Raw genomic sequence first — 23811 nt, 5'->3', positions numbered from 1 at the left:
GGCACCAAGCTGCATGACATCTCATAGAGAGCGTGGCCACTCAGATGCAGAAATTATTAAACAGTATTTTACCACAGCGGAGAACACAATCCCAACACAATACCAGCTTCTTCTGCAGCTATAATTAATGGTTATGGTGATTTTGTTATTTAGACTAATACGTGGCCTTTTTTTGTGTGTCAAGCTTGTATATTAAAATCTTTTATGTACACACACATTACTGTCTGACTCAAAAATAAAGGTATATAAGATGAGTTTTCTTACAAATGAACGGTGTGGTCATGTCAATAAATATTATGGTGGATCCTATTAATATCTAAGGGCATATCCTCTATGTGAGCACTATTACACACACATTCCCATTACCTACATTAGACACAGGAGCTAGGGTGCCAGAGAAGCAACCAGCACTCTTTGTTGAAATAGCATCACCCGACCAAAAATAATACAAAAAGTCTTTAAAATATCTCCCAGTAGATTGTGCCACAACATCATCTAATAATGATGTCACATAACAAGTAATAAAACTTTCAAATCCAGTTTTTATGTAACGAACCTTTTAGTGGCCCTGGGCTCAGGGGCCATTTGGGACCATCACTTTACCTGGTTGGTAATCCAGTCCTGACTGTAAAGGGAAAGCTGGGTGCCTTTATGTATTTATTATTTATTTATTTATTTATTTTGTTTCTACAGCGCACCCACTCGTCAGGTCGCTAGATGGCGCTGTTCCCCTCTTCATGTGTCAGTCCCGGTCCCGTTTCAGGGGCATAGGCACATGTTTCCCTGCGTCTCATGTTTCCTCTCACTCTGTTCTCTCGGCTATTCAAACCTCCGAGAGGGAAAAGAGACAGTCCCCGTCTGAGCTCCACTCTGTCCTCGCCGCCAGCTCTCTGCTGCTCCGCACCAAGTCCTGGAAAATATCCTGCGGAGCCACGTAAACGCCTCTTGTTTCATTATATAACCAGCGAGACAAAACTGCAGCAGAGTGTTGATCAAGAGATGTCCTGCGTGCACAATATGGTGAGAGCCAATTTGTCTAATCTTTTGTGTGGCATGTGTCTCTATAGTGAAGCATGTTTTCTTGTTGTTGTTCATGATTATTGCATGTTCAGAAGTGAAATAAAATAAAAATAATAAATAAAGTTGAGGAATACTGTTGCTTTCAGCTGGACCACAGAGTTAATGTGCTCAAATCAGGGTTAATCCTTACAAATCGTTTCTCTGTTGTCCTGGCATTTGGGAGGTTTTTCAGTGTCTGTGTGTAAAAGTGATGGATGAACACTGACTTCTTTTTTTTTTTTTTTCTTTTTTTGCCATTTGTCTTTTGTCACTTTGCAACTATGGTGGTCTCCTGCATTTCCACTGATTTGTATTGGAGTGTTTGGCCTGCATGGCTGTAAATGTTTGGGCTGAAGCTCACACTCACTCCAGGATCTCCTTTGCTGCACAGGAGTTTGGGGACTGTTTCTGTGTGTTTATGCGTGGGTGGTGGGTGAAGGTGAGGGGGAGTCCGGCTCAGTCTGGGGGGACTGCCAGGCTGTCGTCATGGAGACCAGAAGCCACAGGTGACCTCTGACCTGAGGACTCATGGAGCGTTGCAGAAAGGCCCCATTGAGCGTGGTGGTTATGGGTGTGTGCTGATGCAAGCGAAGGAGCAGGTCTCACAATAGAGAGACAATAGACGTGTGAGCTGTCGGTGGAGATTGCGTGGTAACCAATCCTGTAATTTAGAGATGAATTATAGGCAAATTCAAAGAGGTTATGACTGATCACTGCAATGACAGTTACTGAGAAACCTAAGTATTGTTCCAGACACAAAAATACATTTTTCCAATCAGATTGCCAACATACAGAATCTAATGTTATCATTTACCCCAGTGGGTAAAGTTTATTCATGCCGGTAGTATTAGTTTCTTTTTAATACTTTTAATTGTGAGAATGTATAACTTGCACTTGCTGATATTTGCATGTTAAATTTTATAGGGAGCTTTAGTTTTTTAAGCAGAAGTTACGTAAGATATCACCATGAATTTCTGCCCACAACCCAATAAAACTGTAGTATAATTTTGCTGCTAAAAATATAGACGCTTGACTCAACAACACAAACTACCTGGATGGTTCGATACTGCTGGTGTTAGATGAGAAAATCTGGTTGTTTCTGTGATGCATTAAAGCGAAACACCTGTAGCTTCTTTAGATGATCAGAAACCTGTGTTGTTAGATGTCTGGTTATTTTCCAAAAAAGCATCTTATTTCTTAGTATAGGAAAATTTCTATTAGTCTAATGACAGATAAATGGATCCCTAGAAAACACTCCAGATTTTGATTAACGTTAAGTTAATTGACTTTTCTCCGAGGACTCTGGTTTCCTCCCACAGTCCAAAAACATGTATGTCAGGTTGATTGGTGACTCTAAATTGCCCATAGGAGTGAGTGTGAGTGTGTGAGGTTGTTTGTCTCTATGTGGCCCTGTGATGGACTGGTGACCTGTCCAGGGTGGACCCCTGTCTTTCACCCAAAGAGAGCTGGGATAGGCTCCAGCTGATCCCTGGGACCCTGGTTAGGAATAAGTGGGTATAGATGATGGATGGATGATGGATGTTTCATATGTTCAATAATTACATTATTTGTTATTTTCAGACATAATGTGTGATCTATTTTCTCAAAGCAAACCCATTGTATATTATCAATTTTGATTGTTATGATTTTTTTTTTTGTCACTATTGCAAATACCATCTGTTACCCAAAATCTTACGCAGCCATTTTTAGAGTAACCTATTAGCATGGTCTGCCTTGCTGTTTTTTCTCAGCAGAATCAACGAGGCAGCTGATGTGATGTCTTCGTTCAGCTGTTTGAGCTCCCTGGGGGTTTGACACTCTCCTGTGTGTGCGTGTGTGTGTGTGTGTTTGCGTATATGTGTCTCCTTAAAGCGTCGGCAGCTGATGAAACACTAATTCATCTGACAGTCAGATGTCAGCTGACCTTTTGCTTGGTCTATTGTAAAGTTTAGAGGATACAAACTCCTTTCCACCAAGCACAGTCTTTGAATGAATGATATATAGTGTAGTATTATATATTTGTTCTGATGTAAATACTAAATGTACAGCTAAATGTGTTACCCACTAAATGTGTTGCCCAGTGAATCCAGCATACTTCTCACCACTTACAGCATCTAAGTGCATGGCAGGTCAGTCATGCATACTACAGTCAAACAGATGGTGTAGCAGGGAGGGCACAGGCGTAATGGCACTGTGTTGGTTGACAGCAATTTCCCCTCAGGTCAGAAGCTAATCAAACACTAATCAGCACTTCTTCGTTCACCGGGTTTGGGTTGTCTCCCCAAATCTTTTTTGGTTCCTTTCCCTCCCCTTTCTCCTCATTTTCTCGCTGTTTGCTCCTAATCTTGGATTTATCCTATTATCCTATTCTCTCTTTTCTGTCTGCCCTCATCTCATTGACTCTTTATAGACATGGCTATGCCTGATTGCTCTTAGGAGAAAGTGTCAGGCTCTTACACTCAGAGCTTTCACTAGTCGGTCATCCCCCCGCCGGTGGCTGGCCTGATCCGCTCTCTGGGCCGTCTGTCTCAGCGATTAAATCCTGGCCGGGTTAAGAAAATCACCTGGGGACCTGGCCAAGCGTGCAGTGCTGTCTGCCTGAATTCTGCCACGGTTGCATATAGGGCTTTCACAGCTTAAAGCTATCACGTGAAATGGTAACAGTTTGAATCAGTTCATTGTCAGTAGAAGAAAATAAAACATAAACATAGGTCAGTATTACTGTAATTGCCAGAAAATGTATTTCCTATGTAACTGTGCATTAGATGATCAGTTATTTACCTTAACCAGCCCTTGCAAACATGTGATAAACATGATGGTCTTGTGGGAGTTGGACAGTAGCTCACATTTAATTAACCTCAGTGAAACATGAATTTATCTTGTACGTTTGGGTTTCTAAGCTTGAACAAAGTTATTTTCCAAAAGCCTGGACAGAGAACACACCCAAGTTAATAATTATCAGGCAGGTGTTTCCTTGTAGCTGAAGACCGATCTTTGAAAGTAGGTTGGAAATTCCCTCGTAATATTAAAACTAAAATGCAGTAGCTTAGAGATCTGGGTAAGTGATATACTTGACCTTTTCCTAATTTATCTGGTTTTGTATTTGCATTGGGCCACATTACTGTGAGTATCGATAAGGGAGTTGCTTGTAGTGCCGATCCCACAGAGAGTTGCGTAGCTTCTTTCAGCTCAGTGCAGTTTTACCGCCCACAAAGTTACTGTCTTGTTTCAGACTGGTTGTTTTCATCAACCTAGTTTTCAGTGGCAGACATCTGTTTTCACTGACAAGGTTCTGATAAACACCAAAAAGATAAATGTACTCACTCCCTCAGGAGTTGCTAGGCACCATAGACTGTATATAACTATGGATGGCGTGACAACTCCTCAAATTCTGCCCCCTCTAATTTAGCAGATGGAACATGAGTCAAATTAAAATTTCCATGTATAAAGTAAATCCTTTTTTATTAAATATGACTACCATCATTTCAGGTTGGTAGAAACACACTGATTTGTAAACAAGTGATCAGTCAAATAAGTCATTTGATATTACAAAGGAATGTATTTCAGGGTCTTGAGATCTTTGATTGGCGACCCGATACCACGACATCACCTCTGGTCATTCCTGCACAGTCTGGTTGCAAAACACTTCGTAAAACCAAGATGGCCGCTGCTATATTCACAAAGTTTCTGTTTCACATGTCCACAGTGGCAGAAAGTATTGACATGTCATGCATCTTTATGTACAGTGTATGTTAGGAACCAAAACAGACTCAGAATGACATTGAATAGTAGAACTACTTTTGTCAGGTGGCCAGAAACAGAACTCCACATGAAGGCAAATGTTGCATGCTGGATGTGTAAATAACTGTTGGCCACAGCTTATGATGAACCTATGTCATTATTTGTCTTAGTCAGGGGTGTTCCTAATATTGTGACCTGTTCATGTAACTAAATACGGAGGCCAAAAATATACAGACAATATAATGCTGAGTATAATCCAGTTTAATACTACTTTTAATTACACTGTCTATAATATATACTGTATATATTTGCATTTTCAAGCATCATAAAGATAGATGTTAGGGTATGACTTTTATTGGATTGCATTCATTATCCAGGGGTACTTAATGGTGAGTGTATGTATATAATAAAATTTGCAGTGGCAGTGCATCCATCCACCTGCAACACACATCACAGCTGCTGTCAGCCACACTGTTTAGACGCCTTCATGCCTGTGTTGCCATTAGCCCTTTGATTTCTATTTTTAGACTAAGCTTAAAAATAGCCCAAATTACCTGCCAGAAATCAGAAAAACCTTCATAAAATAACTCAAGTAATGTACTGAACATCACAGATTGATGATATGTAACAGTTTATGTGAGTGTGAGTATGCATGGGTGGATTTGGCATAATGGGGAGTTAGCTCAGGGCCCACATGCTCATTTCTATCAATCAAAATTTCTTCTCCTGCCAGATGAATCAGGCATATCTTTAATATTTAAATACTAGAGTATAGAGTATTTCTGCTGTTATTACCGACTATATGGTTGATGTATGACCTGCCACCTGATTACTGAACAATAGTTTTATCCTCATGGGATGGCGGGGCCCACTGACCTTCAGAGGGGAAAGGTCTGAGAGTGTAGAAGGTTGGACAGACCCCATAGTGCAGCCTTTGTCTCTAAATGTCACCAGCTCAGAAGTCAGACTGAAATAGCAGCTCTCTGTCACTAATTCTAGCAGAATCTCATCCTGCAGCTATTGTATTGTTAACGAATGAAGCTTTTTTTACCGCGTGAGTCAGCGTCCACCTCAGCTCCGCTTTATCGTTTCCTTGTGTTTTTATTGATTGGGCTTATCTCACTCACGAGAAGCTCCCACACTCACCTGCCTTCTATAGATATCAGCAACAGTGGTTACTCTGTGTGTTATGTTGGATGTGTGTGTTGGAATGAACTGCACGTTGTGTGTGTGTGTGTGTGTGTGTGTACATGTTATCCAGCCTGTGTCTCTTTTATTTAGTCTGAAGAGTTGTAGCATGGCAGAACAAAAGGGCAGGAGTTGAAGCCGTCCTCTGCGAGTGGGCATTGTTGTTTATTTATATGTGTACAAGGAGCGGTCGTCGAGGCAGCCTCAGCTCTCTTCTCTACAAAAGCATTTCAGTTCGCTGTCACATCCTGTTCTTTTACAGAAAATCAATACACTCTGATACCCTTACCTGCTGATATCTTAGGTCCTACATGTAGTAAAGTGGAAGAGTGGTTAAGAATGACTAACGCTGTAAAGGTCCTGTTTTATTCTGTTTTCATTTTGCTGTTCTATCATAGTGGTGGCAGGCTTATTATTCGACGCTCCAGTAAAAAGCAGATCTGTGTGTTTCCCAAAGTGTTGACCTATTCCTTCAGTTATTGAGCTTCAAAAGTGATGGTAGAGTGTGTTACCTTTAAAAAGAGCCAAGTTATGTTTATTCTTGCTTGAACTTACTGGCAGAATTTCAAATATCTAATTTTTCTGAAAGAAATAATTCCAAACAGACAGATAGACCAAGTTCAGGTGGGTGCCTTGACCCAGCTAATGTTAATTCTCAAGAACCAGACTCCCATATTTTCTTCCTGTAATGTTATTGTCCAGAACAGCTTAGGCAAAGGAAATGAGTCTAGCCTGAATTGTCTCGTGTAGTTGACTGGTCAGACAGGTACAGTAGCTGTAAGCAGGCCCCAGCTTGTCCCTCTCTATTGTTTCTGCCTCTAATCTCCACCTAAGAATCTCCAGGTGCCACCCTCTCTTTGTACCCTCTCCTCCTTTCTTCCTGCAGACATTTTTTCATATGTTTATACACACAAAAGAAAAATTTTTACCACTCCTCCGTGTTCCCAGAGCTTTCTTTTTGAAGCTGGTCTGTCAGCCAGTTGGGAAACTTACAACTGAGAATCTGTGGAATCTGAGACTGGATATGCCTGTGGGTCCCAGACAGACGGGTAAAACAGGGATACAGCATCTGCTCGAGTGTTTAGACCAGGCTGATTAGCTGTGATGGAGTTATGTCCACTTTTCATTTTTCAGCTGATTTTGTTCAAATTGGGCTCAGCAGGCCAAAGAGCACTATAAAGCATCGCATTCTTGCTCTGGAATGTCTTTAATATCTTGCCAATCTCTACATAGTGCATCTCTGGTTGGCAAGGTGCTTTATTAGCTGAGATTCTTATGTGCCCACCCGTTGGTGCCAGCTTTAAGAAGTTTAAAACTGCAGCCTACATCACATGGCAAAGATAGAAAAAAAGGAGTTGCTCTCTTCTGGTAAGAGGGAAGAGAACAATGTCCTCTATTTTATTCCTCCTCGAGCGTCCCCAGTTTGAATTATGCAGCTTGATATAGTGCAGAACCAGTCCAGGAGCCCAGTCTCAGGAAGGAAGACTTAGACTCATTATTGCCCAGATGGTCCACACTGAGACAACCCCCCCATGCTCTAATTTTGCACTTCTTCCTCATCTGTGCTGTTATTTTTTTTTCCTGCTCTCAACCTTCTTTCGTTTAACCCGTATCCAATCCCTCATTGCTGTCTTGTTATCCACGAGACGTACTGAATCTGTTTATATTTGCCCAATGAAGCTGGCTCTCATGTGTCAGTACAGTGTCTCGATTGACCGCCTCAGAGCCGGTTCTTATGCGGGGCTTTTGTCTGTTGAACCGGGAGAACAAGTCCAACTGCACAGGCCCCTGAGAGGGCTCAAAGAGCACAATGATATGAGCATGTGGGAAAAAGGAGAAGGTGTAGGGTGAAGAGTGAAGTACCAGGCTCTGAGTCCAGACCAGTTATAGAGGACAACTTGCTGATTTCTCCCAGTTTCCTGTCTAAAACACAGGTAACTCTCCTGTGAGACTGTTGATTCTGTCGAAACCATCCCCACACAGTCCACGACAGTCGTGCTGGACTGCAGGCCGGTGGTTAAAACCAACAGAGCTCCCGCCCAGCTCCACACACACACCTCCCGACTGCCATCATAAATCGACAAACGGGAAGTCATTATGTTATTGTTATGATAATCAGCTGCACGCAGCATGAGAAGGAGAGCAAAATAGAGTGAGTAAAGAAGTGAAGTTCCAGGTGAACAAGGTAAACAAGTGATTTTTCTTCCTACTCTCCATTATATTGAACTGTGCCCTTAGATTCTGGAGTTAAGTTTGGGTGTGTGTTGACCTAAAATAAAAAAAATAATAATAATAATTTGGGTTTTTATTTCACATTAAAAGTCTTATGAGAGTGAAAGCATCTCAAACCCTCAGTCTGGTGTGTGATATTGGGCTTCAGATCAAAAGAACTTGCGTATATATCTTACACTTTCCTGAGATCGCTGCTGGAAAAGTTGGACTTTTTGTACATGCCAGCAAGCTCAACATGGTCAGAAATCATGCTGTGATTTAAGGCAACGCTGTCAAAAAGCAGCTTAAGCTGCAGCGAGGAGGGGGAAAGCAGCCTGATAGATAATTACGCAGCCCACAAGGCGTGCTTGTTTGCAGTGGTACTGCATTAGCTAACTTTTTAACTAAATCTTTTCTCCTGGGTGAATAACTAACGTCACACTGAGCAGTCGCCTAATCAACTCATTCACCTCCAGCGCAGATCAAATATGCTACTTAACTGTTACTTATTGAATGTCACAAAATGGAGACACATGGTGCTTGAATAGCAATGCATAGGATTATCTGCTTTGCTGAATGGCACGTCTTTGTAAAGCCACTTTTGTATACATCTGTGTTTTGTTTTTTTTTTTGTTTCTTTTTTAATGATCACTGGTCTGATGGTCTATTTGTGTCTCTGGAATTCCCCCTCAGGACTATTCGTGGCTTCTGTTGTACGCATGCAGACTAACAAGATTTCACTGAGGTGACTTTGTTCTTCCTCTATTAGTGCCTGTGTTTCGAGAAGTCTCCAGTTTCTCTTTGTAGGCAAAATATCACTCACTCAAGGTGAAATTCCTCTGCTGTTGATGTTTCTCTGTTGATCCTCTGTTGCTTTGTTATCACTGTAAACTCTTTACAGTAAAGTTGTGACCTGAATCTCATTTTCAGTAGTTCCCATGGTGCTGCCTCTCAGCACTCACTTTCTTTCCAGAGAAACTTAGGAAGAAGAAGTGCTGATCTTCTGATTCAGCATCAGTGTGTGTCAGCATCACTGCTCAGCTTGTCTCCTGGTCTTACAGTGCAGATGATCAAAGAAAAAGATTCCTGGGATGTAATGATAAAGCTTATTAGATATGCACTTTTAGGCCTATTTTGAGAAGCATTACTGTTTTTTAAGTCATACTACAAGTCAACCCATAACTGTGCATCCCGTTAGAATCCCGATCAGCTCTCAGCCACACGGTTCCCTGTTTCCGTTAATGTAGTGTGTGATTTCACATGCACATTTCCTGTAGCTGTTAAGTGAATCAAGTGGTTCAGGTGTGGGTCGATGTGGGAATCATTCGCTTTCTATCGCTGTAATCACAGAACAGTGACTCCTACATGAACCGCTCGAGGAAACAAAGAAGCCACAGAGCGATAACAGAAAGAGAGTCTCTGCTCATGCACCTACCCCCCCCCCCCCACACACACACACTTTTTCTGTAATTAAATTAATAAGAAGATAGCTCTCTCCTGCTTTTGTCTTGATCAGATCAGTCTAACACTATATAGCGGCCCCGCTGTGAATATGCGGTAAAATTATCAGTCATTAAATGTCTGATATTACCAAAATAGTTCTCATGGGAACAAAGGTGCTCTGAACAATACTGTACTGTAGGTCTTTTGATGTTTTTTTTTTTTTTTAATAAGCCACAACACTTCAGGTCATATAGTGGACGAGGGCCGTCCACATCGCCCATATCAGTGAAGGCACATTAATAATCAGCCAGTGAGAAATGTGAGGAATGTGAACTGGTTTCCACACTTTGCTCTCTACCGTTAGCAGCAGTTGGCAAACACTGTAAAGGTTTTGCTTGCTAACAAGGTGAACTGAAACCGAACAGAGAACTTGAACTGGAGTCAGGATTGGGTGTGATAAATAGCTTGTCAGTGTGTTGTTTGCTCCCTCACAAATTCCAATGATGTCAGGTGAGGAAATATTTCTCTATGATGCTGTTTTTCCACTTGTTAACGTCCTGAATAAATCAGGGGAGTACTAGAAGTCTGCCCAGTGTGATATCGCAGACATTGCTCACAGAACTGGGCAACATCTGGAAGAGCAATCATCTGATCACTGTGATAGTCTAAAATACAAGGTTCATCATTATCACACTCTCACTATGCTGGGCTCTGTACTCTATATACACACAGTGCCACAATGTAGAGATATCCCAGATCGACCAAGCATATCTTTAGTGAATCAGTATCTGCTGAAATAAAGTGGATTTCTGTTGTGTTCATATTTTGTCCAGTGCTCCAAAACTGCTCACCTTAAAGGCAGCTGATGGTGGGAGTCACAGATTTGCGCAACATCTGTAATTTTACTGGATATTCTGTCAGACAATCACCAATTTCTATGATAGGAAATACTATCCCCTATAGGATAATATTATTATTATAAATCTCACATATATGAATATATAAATTAGACAGAATATCAAAAAGGACATTAAATTTATATTTTTATTTGTATTGTTTAATATAGTACAAGAGCATACAGTATTTCTCTTTTGGTCCTGGGGGGAAACAAGTGAAGGATGTCACTTACTACTAATCTCATACACACAGACAGAGAACCAGAACAGAATTTTACCCCTAAATAACACTAATAAATACTTTAAGAGGTGAGAGGTGGCCCTGTGAACACACTCCCTCGGGTGTTGACTTCTCAGCCTTATGTAGCATCAGTCAGATCCAGATCAATAAGGCTCCATGAAACAGCAGCTCAACCAGTCACCCCAGATATCCCCGCCATGGCTACTGTAGTTGGTTTCACTAATTGAATTCTGTGCAGGAATACTGTGAAGTCAGCAGAGGTGTGACGGCTCAGCCCACTGTCAATAGACTAACAGATACAAAGTGAGGAAACCCAGCTAGAGCTGGTTTGCCTCAGAGGGAGCTGACAGCTGACATAATGAAGGGAGTGCAGGGTGAAGCCAGCTGGTCGTGAGCAGGAGTTGTCGAGTTCATAAATACCCTGGTGTAACCTCACATCCACGGTTTCAATTTTCTCTTCTAAGTCTGATTGTAGAGTAATTATAGAGGCTGCTGTGGAAATTTAATGCAAGTTTGATCAGATTTAGTGTTGAGATTTTGTCTCATCGATCTACTCACCATAGAGAGAATTAACAGAAGTAACCAGATCAAATCCAGTAAAAGACTAAAATGTCAAAGGATAATGAGGTTGCTGACATATGGTTATTTGTGTTATTTTACAATGTGGTTATATCAACATTTGTGAAATATGAATTGATCATCCTATCATTGTTGTCCTATCTCCAAAATGTCAGCTTCCTTATGTAAAGTTTCCTTATGTTTCCAGTTCTGAGAAAGCATTCTTAGTTAGCCTAAAGGGGGTTCGAGAGGCAGGAGAGATTTCTCCACCCATTAGGAGATAAGTCAAAATTGCCAAATTTGGACATGCATGGCTTTGACTGGACAGCACTATCCAAATAACAGTTCTCCTTTGTCAGAACTTGCAGAATAAGAGTTCTGTGTGCTCAGTAGCACCCTGTTTGCTCGGCTATGACCAAATGTGACCTTTAGCCTCTGTGAAAATTGGGGTGTTTGTCATCAAAGGAGACAGTGTGAGACCGAACACTAGGCCTTCAGCTTGAACACCACCACATCCAACCGCCATGCCTCACTTAGACACTTCTCATCATCGCGAGTGTCATAAAACGAATGTTGACCTTTAATGTAAAATTCTGTCTGCTCTCCCATTCAGAAAAGAGAAGAAAGCCAAGAAACACCTGGAGTTAGTTTAGCCTTAGGTGTCTGACAAAATGTCCATGTGTATCTTACACAAATCACAGACTAAAGAACATTTCATCACTGTGCTTCCTAGCGTCCTGGTTAGTCTGAATGGCCTCACAGTCTGTGGAGAAGAATAAGGTCTGTCTGCTTAATTGTCTCCCATTTATAATGAACAATTAAAGGCTGCTGCGGAGCACTCCTCTGCTGTCATGCCCTACAACCAGACGCTCTCACATTTACTTATTACACCTGTTCAACTGTTCACCCTGATGCTGCAGACAAATGTAGACATTCAAAACAGGTTCAGAGAAAGTCACACTTAAATTAACATTCATTTCAATTTGTGTTGTGTGGTAGAAACAGATCCCCATTTGTTACTTGGAATTATATCCAGGATTAACTGGTTTAAAACGGTGGCTACTGCATTTTCCCAGCAGCTTTTAAAGCATCCTACAGGGAACATCTTTTTGTTGAAAATGTGTTTGCTTAATTGATTTTAGTAACATGTTTAGTGATACGTGTGGTTTCTTTCTTCCACAGTTTTCAAGGCTCACTGAGCAGGTAAATAGCAGGAGACAATTTTTTCTCTTTTTTGCCTTCCTTCACAGGAGCCCTGTCCAAGATTATATAGGCCTACCCAGCACAAACATTCCGAACCAAGTTGACTGAAATTTTAAACTTGGTTTTACTTGTGGCCGAAATGGGAACATAACTATCAAATCTCTGACACTGCAACATATATGTTGTCATGGCTTTTGTTGTTAGAAAGCTGGAGTGTCAGGCTACCAGAATATAATGCTGCAGGTTTCTGTAGAGTAGACTGAGTAAGACTAGTGGCTGATTTGATTTTGGTAATTGTTTTATTTAGTGTTTTACACAACTAACAGCTGTGAAAACCAGAAAGCATGGCTTTGATAGAGCTTATATAATCCAACAGAGTGTGCACTGTGTAGGAGTTTTAGATGTAACCTGCTAAGTTACCCCACAAACGTAAACAAACTTTGATCGTGGAGCTGAGGGGAGAGCGAGCGCTGAGGGAAGAGGAGCATGGTGTGCATAAGCTTTATTTTTTTTTTGTCTTTTCGGGGCTGTGTTGAGTGACCCGCGCACACACAAGTGCGATTGAGCGTCCGTGGGAGTGAGCATTTTGTGCATCAACGAGCCCGAGCTTGTGTTCTGTTAAGCATCTCTGGAATTTGGCTTTCCTATCCCTCTCTCCTCTGTGTCAGTCCTAGTGCTGACCTGCGTGTCTCTGAGGGTTTGCAGTGTCCCCTCTTCACACTCAAGCGTTTCATTGAAATCTTTGTTTTCCCCACAGGCGACCTGATTACAATAGTTTAGGAGAGAGCGTCCTTGAAACCTTCAATCCTCTTGAAGGCTGTATGTTTTGTTTTCTTTGTGATTGTAGTGAAGTGGTAGTTGTATGGTTTTCTGGATGATTCAGGGTTGGTGCTTGAGAAACTCGCTGAGCCAAACGAGCCAAAACCTTCATCAACATAAGCCTTTACAGGAGACTCACACCTGTCAGCATCCTGTTTGCATCTTTCCTCTTCAGTGTACACTGCTGTCAATCATTAGGATTGTACAGTATTAACAGAATAATGTTATTTTATATCCTGACCCATAATACACAGCAGGTGGAAGATATGAATTTATGTTCTGTAGTAATTTTACTTTAGAGTTTTGTTTACAGCATTGCTTTGTAATGAGGCCATTAGAAACATAGACGCACACTGGGCTGAGTCTACTCAGCACTCTGACACACTGATCTCAAGCATTTTTATGTTTGATCAAATTTAGCAGCTTTTGAAAAAAAACCTGTCACAGCTTTGAAAGAAGTGTAAATCAAGAACAGAGCACTTTTCAATTAGACCCCAACTGTTCAGGGCTGGTAGAAGCACTGCTTTGTGTGTGTGTGTGTGTGTGTGTGTGTGTGTGTGTGTGTGTGTGTGTGTGTGTGTGTGTGTGTGTGTGTGTGTGTGTGTGCGCGCAACAGAGGGAGATTTAGGGCCTCTTGGCTAGTCGGGGCTGGGCTCTAAATCTTGCTGTGTCTCCTGGTTTACTCTGGCACATATCCTAGAAGGCAATTATGGAAAACAACTGGATGCAAGATTTCTTCAGTCTAGCAAGACTTGCGGTTGCAGCCTAAAAGGATTTTTGCCCTCCTATCTACCCAAAAGCAATTGCTTTGTCTCACCCACCCTCACCCCAACCCCAGCTTCCCATCAAGGATCGATTGGCCTCTCATGTCTTCGGCAGATACAAGACACAAAGAGTAAAATACAGGGCCTAAAAATATGTTGTCAGACCTTGGCCAGTGGCTATCACGTTTGGCACATTCATGATTTATTCACACTGTGTCAGATGCAAATACACTCAACATGACCTCCACTAAGTCCTGGACATTGTAAGGTGGTAAGACTTCCTGGTCAGACAGCACCAGAGCTGTGTAGATTTTCACCAAGCATCATATTATATTTGATTATATTCATCATCATTGATTATTAGGTTTCTTTCCTCAGCCTGAGTTCAGCCTGTATTATATTGGCTTATTAGGAGCCGGATGCTTTAGTGGAAAGTTTTACACTGGGGGAAATAGTACCTCATGAATATAAACATGAGCAGCTTGGGCTGCTTTGATCTCGGCCTGGCTGAGAGCCCTGAGTGGAGTGGGCTGAAGCTGCCATTGCACAGCTCTCGCTGCCTATTTTAACCATTTGCATAATTGCTGTAACTGTCGAGGCCAGCAGTGCAAAGTACTTGATAAATCTGGATTGTATTAGAAATAAGAGGAGATGCCAGAGTGCTACTGCGGGTGTCTGTACTCAAACATGAGATATTTGTGTATGGCAGTGAAACAGTAAAATTGCGGCAGGATGGCCCAGTCATTAGTTGGGATGAGCCATATTTCGATCCCCCATGCAGCCATGACTTTGCCAAAGCATTCCTGAGCAACTACCATACTTCTGCATATTTCAGCACCTCATCGTGTAAATAATCTACATTTCACTGCAAAGACATTTCCAGTCCTTCATTTTTCACCTTCTAGTCTTCAATTCATTTCACTATTGTTTAAGAGCTACTTACTGAGACATGAAACTAGCTTGAGAGAGGTAACACACCCATCCTAGTGACTTTTTTACTTTGTGTACCCTGTGTTGTACCAGCAGGACCATGTTTGAGAGCTCACCCAGAATTTTATATAAAATATATCCAAGACTTAAAGAGTCATGTACAAGACAGCAGCTGTTGTAAGAAATGATCAAATACACATTCATGTTTGCTTATTGATTATCTTCCACACTGAATCTTTTCACAACATACTTTTACAGAAAAATGGTTGTTAGCAGCCAAATCTCAAATATTGGATGTCTCATGCCCTTGAATGCATGAATGAGGAAATGCATTACCACATAATCATATCAATGTTCCCAGTGATGGATTACTTATCTGAAGAAACTTTTAAGCCTCTCTTAATGTATTTTCATATTATAAATGAAGTTAATGCAAAACCAGTAATTGCCTACAAGTTAGAAATTCAAGTCTTAAGATTCATGATATGGTTGTGATATTTCCAAACAGGTAGTTACCGGAGGATGATATGGACACAGCTTTAGGGACACAACAAACAAAATGTCCAGTATGGCCCTTTGAATTCTACCTGTTCCATGGTGTCACTTAAGCTAAGCAGAGAAAGAGAATTGCCTCCCTCGGGTCCTGTTTGTAGTCAGAAAGTCTGCAGTAAGTTGCTGTAGTTTATGGGCTCCACAATGTTTTATTGCTGCCGGGGGGTGTTTATGCATGGGAAGAGCGAGGGTCAGGAGGGTGAAATCAATAGTGATCCTTAATGAGGTTGTCTGAAAAGCAGGAGTGGAGGGGGTATGTGGGTGATTTGAAAAACTATGGGAGTGGGGTGTTTGTACAAACAAAAACTGCTCTGCAGAGCCGAGCAGGCTCGAACTCAAGTTGACAACAATAATGACTTTCAGGTAGGTGTAATTTGGTAGGCTATTGTAATTACATATATAAATATATTCAATATATTCATATTCTAGACTTATAAAGGTACTGACACTGAGATTGGTGCAGTGGTTAGAGTTGATTTCGTATGACAGGAAACGTGTAACAAAGTGGCACTTGATTAAATTGCCCATAATGTGTAATGTTTACTAAAGCTCTTGTCTGATTTTGATCGTTTTTTCTAAGGGAATGAGCACTGCTGTAGCAACCTATTTGGATCAGAGTTACATAACAGGATTGTGAAGTGACATATGCTGCCCTATCTCAAAAAAACAAAAAAAACAACGCTACACTCACACAGTGCATGTTCCACATGATCTTTTAGTCTTTTGCCTTGCAGTTGGGAAAGGATAACATGAGCTTCTGTGAGGCAAGATCGATTCTGTAACAACCCTATCATTTTCTGATTGGTTTGGGATTTCCCCAGGCATCATTTTATATTAATTGTTTTTGTATATCAGTGTTTGCATGGGCGCCAGTATGTGTGCATGCATTTGTTTTGTATTGAAGTGCTTTGCTGTGATGTTGGAAGCTGAGTTGTTCTAGCTGTGCTCTGAGGCAGCTGTGCAGAGAAACACAGCTGATGAAACATCTGTCAGCTTATGCTCTCCTGCCAGAGATCAACATCCTTTCAGGGCAGTAAAGGGGTAAGAGGTGTAATTAATTTCAGCAAAGAATGAAAGGGTCAGATGTTCAATATTTAATGTGTAGCCACAATAGAAGGAGAAAAAAACTCAAACACTGGATGGTTTGCCTTGACATTGTGCACAACCCCTTTCCAGACATTTACGACATTTACACTTTAACATCTAAAAGAATCCTTCCCTCAGGTGGCTGTCCTTCTGCTTTACTGACCAGCCTCCATGGGCTTCATCATCATCATCCTTTTTTAAATCAGTTAGTCTTTCAGTCTCCTCTGAAATTGCCATCCCATATGATCAGGATATTAATGAAATCATTACGATTTGTCCAAGCACAACGCAACCATGTCCCTGCACTGCTTTTGAGAAATTAAACATTACATGTTTTTTAAGCAAAGGCCTCGGCTTCCTTAATGTCCAATTTTGCAGCAGGGTGGTGTAGTGGTTAGGTTTGAAACATTAGAAACACTGTTCTTACAACCAAAAAACATTTCTGCCTCATTAAGTCAGATAAATGATCTGTGGTGTTTGTTTTGCATGCACAAATGTGCTCAAGCGATGTACAGATGAAGGAGATCTCTACGGAGTGATTTGTCTACTGATATTACAGGCCAAAGCTTCGAATTTTAATATTCAATTTTTCAAAAACGACTCAAGCACAAACATTTGTTTTGTGTGCATAAAATTGCACAAATGGCTTTGAATGGTTTTAGTGATATCTTATCCACATGGGATGGAAATGTCCCAGAGGTGCAATGTTTTGCACAAACTTCAGTAGAAGTAATTCAGTAATTGTGTGTGTGTAATTGTGTTTAATTATGCAAAATGTGCAGGTATAATGGTGTTGTACAGAATAGGCTCAATTCTCATTCATACTGTACCTGAGATCTAAAATGTTAAATGTGCAAAGAACTTAGGTTGCCAAGCAGCATCACTCCATCATTTTCTACTGAGCACTCAGCTTATTTTTTACTTGTTCTCTTCTTTACAGAGCACTTTACCCCCCTGCATAGCCCTGTAACCAATGGCAACTTCAGTCCAGACTCTTCCGCTGACCCGTGGCCCCAACAACAACTTCCGTGACCCTTTCCCAGCCCCACCCCTCTCATCCCGTTGCGCCATGGGAAGTGTAGGCAGTCTGGTGGAGAGGCCAGATGTATCTCCAACTAAAGGCAGCCGTGCAGTTCCCCAGGTGAGACCCAAACAGACCAATGGCCTCTTGAAGAAAGGCTTCACCCAGAGAGAGCTACTCAACTACCTCAACATCACCAGGTGGGAACTGCTATTGAGAAGCAGATGCTTTAGTAGCGCGTTTCACGTGCTGCGATTTTAAAGATGAAGCAGGTTGCGAGGTAGTAGGCTGTAAAATGTGATGGGACTTGACCTCGGTTGCCCTGCTGTGTTTTCAAACAGAAAAGAGCCTAAAGCAAACCCGGGCGGTGATGGCAAGAAGGACATTATCTCTGGCCTCAGTTCTGTCAGTGGCCATGAGGAGGAAAACATATATGCAAAGGTCTACAACAAAGACGGCACTGAAATAGATTTATCAAAGAATTCGCTACCAAGTGGGGGCAAGTATGAAAAGGTGAATATTGTTGTTTAAAATACTGCGAAGCTGTGGTATAACATGAAATCTGTATAAAGTAGATAACTTTAAGACTCAGGGCGATGTCACGCTTTACATGTTTTACATCTTTAGCTTTTAAAGCAGTAGGTTTGAGAATGAGTTTAATTCACTGATTCAGATACAGATGAAAGTCAACCCGTAGTGTCTTTTCTATAAATGATATAGAGGCAGTGACTGGCTGCTGGGGCTGAGTTAAATTGATCAGCATCACATTTTTACATCTGACATCACCTCTTAGCAGCATAAATCAGCCTTAAATCTCTTACAGCTCAGCAGCACAGACTTGAGACACCACCACTTGCTGTGTTTTGAATTTATTGCTGCAATCAGATCTTTTTTTGCTTGAATTGATCAGCACTAAGAACATAGAGAGTGGAACAGTATTGATTTAATAGAAACAGTGGGATTCATGCTACGTAGTCCAACCTCTTTTGCTGTAGGTAAGGTCTTTCCACTTTCTCTGAAAATGCCCTTAATTTTGTCGACTCTTCCTTCTCCTTATCCAGGCTCGTTTTAGGTCTTCTGCCTTTAAGCCCGTCACCCCCAAAAACTTCTGCTCCATGCAAAACCTCTATCCATCTTCCAAGTCAGAGGATTTGGACCATGGACTTTCCAATGGATTGCACAGAGCTTACGCCCATGTCCCTAAAGCTGTCTCCACCTCTTCCTCCTCGTCCTCCCCTTCCCGCCATGGAGGACAGACATCCAGCGGTAACAAGGTGTCCTAACACGTGATCATAACTTTAACTCTTGATCCATTCACAGTTGTTACCTCTGCCAAAGCAGTGACAAGTGGATCTATCAAGTTGATTGTTTATCAGAATATCTCAAAACCGTTTTTACTGACTTTGATTAAACTTGGTGGAAAAGCCAGCGAACAAGTGAATTAGCACTGAATCCACAGTCTAGTCTTTGTATATTGATTAAAGAAGCAAACACATTAACAACTCATGGCTTTTCATTTTAGTCAGCTATTATTTGCGAGTAAAATTAATTTTTTTCTCAACCTAATTATGTTACCATGATGAATAAGTGTATAATTATGACTGTGTAGGCCCAGTCCTCAGTGCGTGGGATGAGCCAGGAGGATGATAACCTGTCAGACTCAGGACATAACTCTATGAGCAGCCTGCCGCCGTACCGGCCTCCCTTCCGCCCACAACTAGCTCACATCAGGTCAGCTTTAAAGTCAAAAGAAGTGTTGCTAAAATTGATTTTTTTTATATTTAATGACAGTGTGGAATAAAGGATATTTTAATGGATTTTGTGTTTTTTTTGTTTTTTTTTAAATAGTGCATCTATGGGTCACATTAACACCATTGGCTCCTTGGACCGCACCGCTCTGAGCCCAAAGACTGTAGGGTCAGGGGGCGTGGCTATAGGCGAGATGGCATGTCGGAGCATGGCAACCCTGAGCCGTCTGGCTCCATATGGAGGGGAGGCTCCACCTCCTTATGAAAGAACCCTCTCTCTGTCTGTAGAGGAAGTGGTGAGTGCTGGGCAGATGGATGGATAGATGGGAGGATGAGCAGGTCAGTATTATTCACAGATTGGCAAGTCATTTATTCTGCTGTCTTTTCCAGGTGCGGGATCTGGAGGAGCGCCTGGTGGAGAAAGAACATGAGCTGAAACAGATGAAAAGAAACCTGGATGAGAGTGAGGGTGCCATCGCTCAGGTGACTCTCAACATATTAGTTTGTTCTTCACCATCAGTCTACACGTCTGTTTGCCTCTCTTCTAAAGTTTGACACCCACCTGCTCTCCTCATACAGGTGTTTGAGGGGAAACAGCGTCTGTGGGAGAAGGAGGTGGAGGAGCTAAAGCGCTTGTATGCTGCCAAGCTGCGTCAGGTGTCCCAGCATGCCCAGCGTTCCCAGCGCAGCCTGCAGTTGCAGCTGTTCAAGGCCCAGCAGGAGAAGAACAGACTGCAGGAGGAGCTCGACAGCCTGAAAAGGGAAAAGAACCGGGAGCCTGGTGCAATGGCAAAGCAAACCAGTCCAACTCTGGAGGAGACGCAGTGGGAGGTAAGGCCTTGAAAAGACAGGAGAGAGACAGTTCATGGCAGGGCGAAGCTGAAGTAATTACAGGGAACAGACAAGATAACTGAATTCCTCCCTCGTTTGTTCAGTTTAAAGGATCACGGCAGGGTCAGTAAAAATGATGTTTCTCCTCCTCCTATCCCTTATTTTCCCATCACTCTCTCAGGTTTGCCAGAAGTCAGGGGAGATCTCCTTGCTAAAGCAGCAGCTGAGGGACTCCCAGGCGGAGGTGACCCAGAAGCTGAGTGAGATCTTCCAGCTGAAGACGCAGCTCAGGGAGACCCGCACAGAGCTGCGCAACAGAGAGGGCCAGATTGATGCCCTGAAGCTCATCCTGCAGGGGACACAGCGACGCAGATGTCCCTCTCAGAACTCACATGAAGATAGAACAGGAGCAGAAGAGAGTACTTCCGCCGGTGCAACAGGTAGTTTTATATTTCTGTCTCTTAAACACTGTGTGTGTATACATCTGGTCCTGACGATGTTTGACTTGTGTGCTTTGATGAAGTACTTGAGTCATACTGAGACTCCGCCAACACAGATAAGAGCTGAGTTGTTGACGCATCACTTTACAAGATCCAAGTCTCTCCACATGCCTGAAAACCAACTAATTCTAACAGCAAATCACAAAAGATTGTGGGAAGCCTGTGTCTGTGTAAGCCATACGATGACATACGATGCAATGAAAAAAAGGTAAAAGAAGCAGGATGTTTACATTGCCTCAGATGTCTGTTTAACATCAAAGTAAGTGAGGCATCTTAACTGGGTTTCTTATCCACAGCAGGCTCTCATCTCATTTATTTTGGGCTATGATGCTTACATGTTTGGACCAAAAATTAGGTCATTTGAATAACCGGGTCAGGAGCAGAGTACTGATTGCATTTAAAAGAAGCCAATGTCTTTCATTTCCTCTGCAGTTCTGCTGGACTTTAGTTGAAGCCATGTGAATCTCCTTATTGCAGGAAAGTGCGGGGGCCTTACAGAGGAGCGTCTGCGCGCAGAGCTCCTGCTGGAACGCCGCCAGAGCGAGGCCCAGGCCATGGCTTTCGATGAAGAGAGGCACACATGGCAGACAGAAAAGGACAAGGTCATCCGCTACCAGAAGGAGCTGCAGGCCAGCTACTTAGAGATGTACCACCGCAATGAAGCACTGGAGAGGGAGCTGCAGCAGCTGAGGGCATGCAGAGAGCGAGGCGGAGAAGCAGAAGGAGGAGGAGGAGGAGGGAGCAGGAATGGGACAATGGAAAGAGAAGTGCCCCAGCTGAGGAGTGAGAGAGCAGGTGAAAAACAAGAGGACAGACCTTCCTCTGGTTTGCCGTGGATAGAAAGGATTGAATCATCTGAAATTTGAATGTGACAGACTTGTTTGCAATGCAAACTGCTTTCTCCCTGAAGTAGGGCATCTGTGAACAAACATGTCTGCCAGGAAAAGATAAAAAAACAGACTTACTTAACATGAATATGCTGAGGGAAAAGACTGATCTAAACCAAAATCATGGTTTATGGGTAAACAAGTCAACTATTAGTCAAAATTATAAAATATAGAAATTATAAATCGAAAACCTTGTCAAGATTCAGTCAAAATTCAGATAGTAAATTAAACATTTGACTTCCTGTAGATAATAAATGACTTGGTAAATCAAACCTCATAATTGAGGAAGTCAAAAAATGTACGTAACATGTCCAGACTTTTTATCTCACAGTTGTGGGCCAATAAAAGTCAAACTAATTAGTGTTTTGAATAATGCTTAACTTCATCTGTTTTCCTGGTTTTCCACAGGTTCCAGCTGATTCACCATTCTTGTTAATTGTCTTATCCTGCAAAGACCCACAGCCCCCAGAACAGAATACATGTGTACTGAGGGTAGCTGCACAGAAACGTGTCTGCCCGACATCTAGCCTCGGCAGAAACATACATGTAAAATATAGCCATCTAGACCTCTGTCCAATAAACCTGTAAATGTCAAATTTGATATGCTGATTGTGACTACTTTGTGTTCGTTTTGTAGTTATGGTTTGGTTTAGCCTGCTGTATATTCTTGACAGTAACCAAAGGATTCAAAGGGATTTAGTGTGACTCAGTAACATCTCAGCACCTGTTCAGTGCGTGCAGATGGTTCTGTGGATTCAGGGTTCATCTTGGCACTGGGAGGAAAGCTCCAACTCTGGGTTAAGAAGAAGATTAAAGCTATCTGGTGCCAAGGTGCTGTAACTATGGCTTGTTTGCGATCAAGAAAACTGTTTACCCTACTGACAGAACAGAAAAAATCTTTCTTGTTAAGTTTCTAACTCCAGTTGTGTGAGATCAATATCCTTTGTAAATAATTTTGATTTTTATTTGATTGGTCTTTTGACATTGGATTCCACGCACACGGTTGTTTTAAATGGACGTAATTTCATGTCTTTTGATTGCAAAGAAAACAATCGACCACCCTGCTTTTTGGTGCAATTTCTTGTGCATACCAAGCCAATAACATCAAATGCATGACATAGGTAAAGTTGTTCGATTGTATAGTTTATAATTAATAGATCAACATTCAAAAGCCAGCTCTCAATTGACCTAAAATTGTACAGTATAAATGTATGTTTGTTTTCAACACATAATAAACACTTAAGAAATGGTGTAATAGCTGTTTAGTTTGTGCTTTCCCCAGTGGTGTTTTTGGTGTAAATCTAGGCTGTAGGACGCTTTATAGTAGGCTTTTCATGCCTACTGTATTCTGAACTGAACTGCTAGAAATCACTTGTCAATATGTTAAAGGTCTAACTGATGACATTCACCCAAGGGTTTATAGGCTTGTCTGGGCTGGAGGGGTTTAAAATCCCCATAGAGTGCACCCATAAAACCCAAGGACAGCTTTGTGCCAAAATGTACAACAGAGCAACAGAGGCTTTGGGGACTAATGTAGCTTTTAGAGCTTTAGCCTTGGATCCTTATCACAGCCTCTCCCTAAGGCTCTCCCTCATATCTCCCCCCTGCACATACCATATTCTGCTATACAGACAGCAGAGAAGTGGAAGGCCAGTTGAGATGGAAACACAGGAGGACCACTGTTTACTATACATATATACTGTGTGTATATATATATATATATATATATAATGTGAGACATTTATTTTTTATGCAAGACCATAATGTGAATAGTTATGAGCCGTTGCTGACTCACAGGGCTCTTACCTTAGCATTTAAAACATTATATAAACTAGGGCTTAATATAACTGCACAGCTCAGGAAAGGTTGAGTGATTGACTGGAGTGGGATGAGAAGATACTTAGCTCATATATTACCACTCTATAAGAAGGTTGCTTTAAGCATGAGTGAAAAATTAGTAAATAATTTATAAATTACAAAACATGTTTCCTTCTTGCACAACCCATTCAAATCAAGACCTCTGACTTGAGCTCTAATAGACTCAAGGTCTATTAGGACAGATTCTAGTTAAAGAATTGATACCAGACCAGTAGTGCCACCCAGTGGTGATGAGAGGGGCAGGAGCAGGTCTGT

At 41.8% G+C, this 23811-nt stretch overlaps 1 protein-coding gene across 4 annotated transcripts; it reads left to right on the top strand.

Annotated features, from left to right (window-relative positions):
• The first annotated feature begins 762 nt into the window (after positions 1-762).
• n4bp3 (NEDD4 binding protein 3) lies at positions 763-22865 on the top strand. Of its 4 annotated transcripts, XM_026329592.2 has the most exons (11): positions 763-1020; positions 17632-17912; positions 18054-18225; positions 18774-18986; positions 19322-19443; positions 19561-19756; positions 19851-19943; positions 20040-20291; positions 20473-20731; positions 21269-21586; positions 22087-22863. In XM_026329592.2, exons 2-11 carry the CDS (start codon positions 17665-17667, stop codon positions 22095-22097), a joined length of 1884 nt encoding a protein of 627 aa, XP_026185377.1. In that variant the 5' UTR covers positions 763-1020; positions 17632-17664; the 3' UTR covers positions 22098-22863. The 4 variants fall into 4 exon arrangements, with proteins under 4 accessions (XP_026185377.1, XP_026185374.1, XP_026185375.1 ...); XM_026329589.1 differs by having other exon boundaries at positions 21269-22864; XM_026329590.2 differs by lacking the exon at positions 763-1020 and adding an exon at positions 7587-8173 and having other exon boundaries at positions 21269-22865.
• Positions 22866-23811: the final 946 nt, after the last annotated feature.

This window comes from Mastacembelus armatus, chromosome 10, assembly GCF_900324485.2.
Source record: "Mastacembelus armatus chromosome 10, fMasArm1.2, whole genome shotgun sequence".
NCBI classification, from domain to species: Eukaryota; Metazoa; Chordata; class Actinopteri; order Synbranchiformes; family Mastacembelidae; genus Mastacembelus; species Mastacembelus armatus.
Note: the sequence above shows the minus strand (reverse complement) of the source record. Positions and strands in the feature narration are given on the sequence as shown.